The sequence below is a fragment of the Halichondria panicea genome, chromosome 14 (genome assembly GCF_963675165.1).
Source record: "Halichondria panicea chromosome 14, odHalPani1.1, whole genome shotgun sequence".
In the NCBI taxonomy this organism is placed as follows: Eukaryota; Metazoa; Porifera; class Demospongiae; order Suberitida; family Halichondriidae; genus Halichondria; species Halichondria panicea.
Window position 1 is genome coordinate 3,118,864 of NC_087390.1, and position 7,761 is coordinate 3,126,624.

Consider the following 7,761-nt stretch of genomic DNA (forward strand, 5'->3'; position numbering starts at 1 on the left):
TGTTGCAATCATTATACCATAAACCATGAAATGTTAGTATATACTTAATGGGGTCTGATAAATTTCTCGCTATTAGCTATTAAAATGTTGGTCAAATTAATGACGTTGTGTCTTCCGTACGTTATAAGCTAAACATTAATTTTTGTGGACCTAATTTGGATTGCTATAATTACCTACAAAACAGTGAAAATTAAGCCCCTCAAAAACTTCACACTATACACAATGTACATTACATGAGGTTGTTGCACCTGTAATTATAAAAATAAAAACACACATCATTAAATATTGACTGTAATTATAAAAACACATCATTAAATTAAATAATACCTAGTACGTACAAGCACACAAATAAGTTAAGAACATGCAGCTAAAATCAACTAGTGCACCTGTCCGTTGTTGGTATGACTGCAACAAAATTGTCATCTTCCAACAGCGATTCTCTCAAGTCAGTAGTCACAATGGTATACGTTGGTGGTTCTTTCCAAGTTGTACTACTGTTCAGTTCTTGCTCGATAATATTCTCTTTTCTCTCTCCTTTCTTTAGTTTATGCCATACACGGTTTGTGAAGGCTTCTAACTTTGGAAAACGGATCTTAAGGTGATAGAAAAATATCCCCAAAATTAGGCAAAAAGCTATCACTGTCAACACTTTGTTGTAGATGGTTGTTCTATATTCATCAACAAAACCATTATCCCTAACTGCAGAGGCCACAAAAAATAGTGACCCAGTGAACATAATGACGAGTAAGCAGAGAAATACAGAGTCTATAATATTGATCCAATTATTCTTGAAAGGTTTTAACGTCAGTTGCACAAATAGAAGCAACAAAATCATGATGTCTGTCACAAATATGTTGATTGGAGGTGGAGCAATGAAGGTTAGAAGAAATGGAATCCACCGAAAAATTAGTCGAAATCCAAGCCAAAATCGAAATTTTGGTTCAAAAGGATGCCAAAACGCATCATATAACGGTTTCAGCTTTTTCAAAAACCTGCTCTTGAAAATTAGATTTGGGAAAAGTAGGAGTAGTGGAAATGGTATGAGGTAGCCTATACTTATTATCACCGATATCAGCATAAGTGGTGCATGGCCACTACTGAAGTACACCACAGAAGGTTCCAGAATCCAGCGAGTAGATGATGATCCATCAATTGCTTGTACCGTGATAAATCCAAACAGCTGTGCGGATACTTGAAGGACACTCACATAACAGAGAATGAGCAGAGTTGTAAAGGCCCTGGCTGGGCTTAAACGGTCATTGTATTTTACACCTCTCAAGTATTTCGTTCTTGCCAAGCAAACGATGAAAATCATAAGGACAAGCAAGTATAGCGGAAAGCTGAGTTGCCACCAAATTCTATCTAACCCACGCATTCCATTGTATAAGCATGACTCAATACCAAAATTCAAGCTGAGGAAAGAAACGATAAAAATGAAATTTGCTCCACCCAAACTTCCCGGGAACAAGAACTCTCCGTAAATCGTTACTAAATTGGAGAAAAATATGGCACCATTCAGTAAGCCGAGAGCAATGCTCATGTCCAAATAGTAGATGACAAGGGTCAATATGAAGCCGAGAATTAGAAACATGGGGAAAAGAAATACACTAATGTTACTACACTCCATACACCTCGAGGTACCCAAAACAAAACTCCTCCCTTCTTGACAGTCCCCACACACAACACCGCGTCTGAATAATCGGCTGTCACATTGGACGTCAAAATCAGCTCCTTGTGATATTGGTATCACATTGAACTCACAATACAGCAGAGGACATTCAGCGACTCCAAGTATACCATCTACTGGCCCAACCCACAAGTTCCTCGGAGATGTTAATATTTGATTGTCAGTTTCACAAGATATTCCAAGTGTTTCGAGTTCCTCAATACACACACAGGTCAAACTTTCAGTGTTAAATGCAAAACCTTGCCCACATTGTCCTAAATTAACGGTGATCTCTGTTCGAGCACGGCCAATCAAATCAGTGGAAAAAATAACTACCGATACATTTCGACCTTCCATTCCTGAAACGGATAAAGAGAGTTCTGTTGGAACATTGTCTCTTAGAAGACCAAGGTTGTTTGTGCCAATATTAGGGGTTACATTTCTGAATAACTCTAATCTGTTCGTTTCGACAAATGAAGAAATTACATTTGACACTATTTGCTGGAAATTGTCTTCAGCAACCAAAGTAATATTGAATACTTGACCGGGACTGACATCGAAAACGGTTGCATCAACAGGATCGACAATGCTGAGTGTCTCTAAAGTATTCTGGTCCTGACGTTGGAGTATCAAATGAAAAAACAGTTGGAAATTGTTCAGCTATTAGACCCACAACAGACGTATTGAGAGGTTTGTTGAGCGAAAGGAGTAAATCAATAGCCCAGGGGCAACTTTGAAATGCACTGCCGAACACTTGACCTCCAGCTGGTGCCGAATTTCCTTCAAACTTAATAAAACTACCAGTACCCTCCAGATCAGAACAGTTGCCACAAAGTCCAATATCATGGTAATTGAATGCCAGGAAACAGTTTGAACTTCCTCCGATAATGTACGAGTTCAGCCCGAGAAAATTGGAATAAATAGCTCCACCCGAATCTCTAGCTATATTGTTTAGTAGATACAGACTTGCATTAGATAGTACAATGAGGTAGGTATAGGTTGTCAAGAACATAGCTCCTCCACGAATTCCAATGTTGGAATTAAATGTTACGTTTCCAACAATTCCAACTAGACTTGATTCGGCTCTCAATGCTGTTCCGAAGTTTTCCTTGATTACACAGTTTCCATGCATTGTCATGTTCATGTATCTTATGTCAACTACACCAGTGCTCTGTAGTATTGATTGTGCTCCATTAGCATCTGTTGTAACAATGGCATTTTGTGTGATGGTTGTATCAATGAGTTGAAATTGGGTGCCCGGATATGCACCATGAAATTTAAGCTCCCAAACTTGCATAGCAGAGCCAAGATAGGCCGAATTCCTGTCGAATTGACAGTCCTTAATATAGAAGTACACCACATCAGTGAGGTTACTAACTGCCGATTTAAGAAGAGAGTAGTAATATATTCCGGCACCAAAAGGAACAACGTTTCTCAAGAATCGAGAACTCTGAACTCGTATCGAAGTGTTGAGATTGTGGAAGACATGAGGGGGCGTGATTTGCTCATTCAATGGTCGAACAATACCAGTAGTTATTCCTAGTCCAGCTCCGCCCACTGTTTGAAATGTATCCAGTTCAGCTTGCGTGATTCCGTTGGCTACAAATTCACAGTTATAAAACTCAATCAAAGTGTTTCTGGTTCCAGAAAAAAGGGCAATATGTACAGCGCTACCGACGGTAGCTCTGTTTTCCTCAAAGTACGAATCTCTTGTAACAATTTGCATCCCATAGTTGAGTTGTGATACCAATAGAGTAAGCCCACCCCCTCCTCCGATCATGTAACGAACAAACACAGGGTCCTGAAATAGGAAGAAATTGAGGTAACCGTAACTGCATCCCGTATTTTGCTTAAAAGTTGCTTCTTCGATAGTAATTTCATAAAATCGATCGTCATATAGCTCTCGATATCTGGGGAGATAATCTTGGTAGATAAAAACAACACCGCCACCGTATCGTTCAGGGTCAACGAGGCGGTCAGTTGTGCTTATTGAAGGGTCCAGCTCACAACCGGATGGCTGTGTGTTGTTGGTGACATTTAGACGAGTTATGATGGACACTCCGATAACATTTACGCCGACAAGACCAAAGCCAACATTACTGGTGATTTCAACTCCATCCATCCTTAGGTTTTCGCAATGGCCTATCAGTAGAGCCACTCGCATTTCTGAATATACAACAAAAAAAAGATCAATAAATTGGCGAATTTCAGACAAAGCATGATCGAGATTCGGACCTGATAAACCACATCCTTCAATACGGACACCATCGATTACAAAGTCAGTTATATTGAGAAATGCCAGACCAACATTCTCACTGCAAGTTATGATGACATCACCTCGGCCCGATATACAGATATTATTGAGGTTAGACACAAGGGTATACTGTTCAAGCTTGTAGGTACCAGACATCAAGATCAAGCTGCCGTCAGAATTCAAGTTTCTTAGTGCTTCAAAAATACTCAATCCATTAGGGTACAACATAGTACTGTTCGAGTCACCACTGGAAACGGAACGAGCATCTCTCTCAGGCGTAAGATATCCAAAACTGTTACTACGGGATATGATCCCGAGGAGGGCAGCAGCGACCAACCAGATTGGAGTCTTCATTCCTACAACATGAGAAATAATAATCTATGTGTCATATAGATTTCTTGCAATAGTTATGGTGTGGTATCTATATCTACACATGTACTGTAATATAGCTAGCTAGCTTGTACCGTAACAAAATAGGAAAATGCTATAGAGTCAACAGTTAACCAGTGAGCGTATACCTTTGTTAGTCGGGAATCTCTTGGCCGGCGCTGGGCATGGGTAGGTAGATTTTGGGGAAGGGCTGCTAGATCTAGCTTGCTTGCAGCTCCAATGATGTTGCTTCGGAGTATGGCCGCCACTCAGTCAGCCAGGGTCAAGGAGAGAGGCGACCTAGCGTTCAATTGGAGACGGATCGGCCTGGGGTCGAGGGATAGCCTCAATACCAGGCCGATTAATGCGGCCTGAAATCGAGGCTAGCCAGGGAGGAATCTAGACTATCCCTCTCCGGCCTCATCACTCTGGATACCATTAAGAAATGGTATAAGTTATGTTGGAAATTTTTGCCATGCATGGAATTTCAGATTGTCGTATAATGAATGTATACAGTATAATGAGTTCACTACATGAATTTTTTGATTCTTATAGGGAAAACTACCGAGTCGTACTGTTGTCAATGCAGAATCAGCAACTCCGTATTCTTCACAACTGCAGGAAAAGAACTGCTGGAAAAACAACACATTATCGTCCATAGCAGTTCACCAAATATAAGTTCAGCCTCAATTCATCATCATCATCTCTATAATTATACCAACCAACGTGAGTTCAAAGGATTACACCACTCCCCCCCCTAGCTGTCCATGCTGTGTTTAATGTATGCAACAGTGCGGTGCAAAGCTTTTTTACTACACTTCGTTAGCACTATAGTTAGATGGTGTATCAGAGGAGGTGGGACATGCGCAGCAGTCACACGCAATGTGTGGCATATAATGTTTATGTTAGGCTCTTGACCTTTAACTTTTCCTTCAATGTCAGTGTAGCTATGGCAGGGCCATAGATAGCTTAGGTTTGCAGGGGTGGCAAAATAACAGCTGAAAATGTTTACATTGTGTACTAAAAATAAAAGGTCACAACTGTATCCTCTGAGTATAGCTGGTTCATGGCAACTTGTAACTTGCTCTGGCACTAACTTAGCTATTCATGAAGCAGCTAAAGAAAGGTAGCTTGAGCTAAGAAGATACTCCTGCTTCCCAGAGGTGTAGTAGAGCTCTAATTTTACCTAAAAAAAGGTCATCACTTTTTCTCAGCAGTCAGTATGCGCATCAGATTCCCTGCCCACATTTCAATTTCATTATTGCACAGCATGTGCAGATCAATGTTTCACAGTAATTTTTTCAGATCTAGAATGCCAGGGGAGCAACTGCTCCCCTGCTGTCTATGGCCCTGTATGGTGCCTGTGGTATAGATCTACTGTTGTACTCTCTAGTAAGCGCACATCGCTTTCTCAACTAACCTGATTTAACCACCCTAGACTGCTCTCCATGTAGTAGCCTATACTCGTAGAATATTGTTAGCGCATGAGGCCAATAGCTGCTAGAGCTCTATACGCTTACATTCGAGAATCTGCCTATACCACCCAGAAACCGAATGTCTCTGTGATAAGGGATGCGAGCTATAGGCAAGCAAGCAATCCTAACTATAGATCTATACCGTATAGCGGGTGTATTTCGAGGGTATAAACTTTGGCAGATTGACCGTTAGAAAGGTTTTTGCGGATTTAATTTCGCGGAATAGCAGCCTTTCTGCAGCATGAATGCAATTATTAAATTCGTGGGTATAAATTCGTAAAAATGTTCGCGTACCATGCGCTTGATCAGCGAAAACCGTGAATAGTTATATCCTGGAAATGTACACGCTATACGGTATTCTACAGTTTATTGTACAACGTTTAAATTCATAAAAACATTCATTGACTGCAGGACTCAGGAGCTGGAACAAAAAGGGTCCAAGTCCACCTCATCAAGCCTCACATTCTCTCAGCATGATCAGACAAGGTAACACAACTATAAAGAGTCCTTATCACAAGCTATACAGACTTTACAGCTCATAGATAAACATCAACTCACTAAATATCCTTCGCAAATTGGAAAAGCGCTTCAATCCGAGTACAAAAACCTGCAGTTGAGCATGCACTTAAAATAATGATAAGCTTATAATCGACAAGCGCTAATCATCCAGTTTCTACGGTATGTACATTGAAAACCACTGTAGGTTTGATGGTAAATTTCAAACTATTGAGCCGGGATTCCACTGGGATTGCTTATCCATAAGTTATTACCATGCTGATACTTCTAAATTTTAGACAAAATGACCATGGGGTCGGGTCGCTGCTGTACATAATATTGGTTCCTTGAAAATCATCACTTTCCAGGTTTGTTGTTCAGTTAAATGTGGATTTTTGATTGCTGAGGGCCAGTTAGCTTATATTCAAACCTCATCATGTATAGTATTTTGGAGCTATATAAAAATTATATTGTAGATATGCCTGCACTTTGTCAATTATAATCGCTAAAGAATATTAAGGGAACTCACAAGTCAGAGAAGGACAGTCAGTAGTGAGTGTTGCATGCAGGGCTATGCAGGAAATGCAGGAAATATAGTGTCCGTGGTTTATCTACGCACCTCAGGTTAATAAATTAGTAGTCTGTCTGAGTTTGCTCACCTGCATTGTTCAACTAAAGGCTATACATATACAATTTATTGTTACTATTATAGACAGGTAGTAATTTTAGCGTTTTCAGATTTTTCTCTGTTTTTAGGGTACTACCGTATAGCGGGTAATTTTCGTGGGGCAAAATATTCATGATTTTCGTGGTTGGAGATCTGACCACGAATATTTTACCCACGAATGAAGCGACCTTACCTACCTTTACCTGCAGTGCAAGCAGCTACCACGAAAGTATTACCCACGAAATGTCTCAATATTGCTGAACCATGAATATTTTGTCCCCCGAAAATTACCCGCTATACGGTAATTTTGGCGGATTTGTAACAAATTCATTAACAAAAGATGTACAAGTATGAGTTTTAAGGTTAAATGGAAAAAGTTTGGAGTCAGATACATAAGAAAAAAGGGCTAACTTGCTTAGCATACTCTCATGAAGAAAAAAGTTTTTTTAATGAGATTCATCATTTTTAAACGCTAATCAGATACTTAATTTAGCGTTAATTACAAATTCGCTAAAATTCACTAAAATGAATACCCGTTTATAATAGTAACAATAAGGTAGTGTATACATGCTTCATGTTATTATGCCTCGGTGCGCATAATAACATGAAGCATGTATACATGCGGTGCGCATGCGCAAGCGAGGTATAGTACGGTAGTGTGTTTGTGTGTCTGTGTCTGTCTGTGTAGACTGCTACAGCTGCTCAAGGATCATTGAAATGCAAGTAAGAGTTTCTATAGGCTTCTAGTCATGTTTTCTTGGATTTTAATTTGTGGATTTGTAAAATTAATAATGCTTTGTTCTCGAGTTATGCCTACTTGGAATGCCATTACAGC

General features: G+C 39.8%; 1 protein-coding gene and 1 long non-coding RNA gene across 2 annotated transcripts; one reads left to right on the forward strand and one right to left on the reverse strand.

The window, feature by feature from the left end:
- Positions 1-175: 175 nt before the first annotated feature.
- On the reverse strand, positions 176-2,239 carry LOC135347607 (uncharacterized). The gene has a single exon (XM_064545641.1). It carries the CDS (start codon positions 2,021-2,023, stop codon positions 374-376), a length of 1,650 nt encoding a protein of 549 aa, XP_064401711.1. The 5' UTR covers positions 2,024-2,239; the 3' UTR covers positions 176-373.
- Positions 2,240-4,602: 2,363 nt separating this feature from the next.
- Positions 4,603-7,761, forward strand: LOC135347666 (uncharacterized). The gene is made up of 3 exons (XR_010398510.1): positions 4,603-4,737; positions 4,845-5,015; positions 6,176-7,761. It is a non-coding gene; the product is annotated as an uncharacterized LOC135347666 (long non-coding RNA).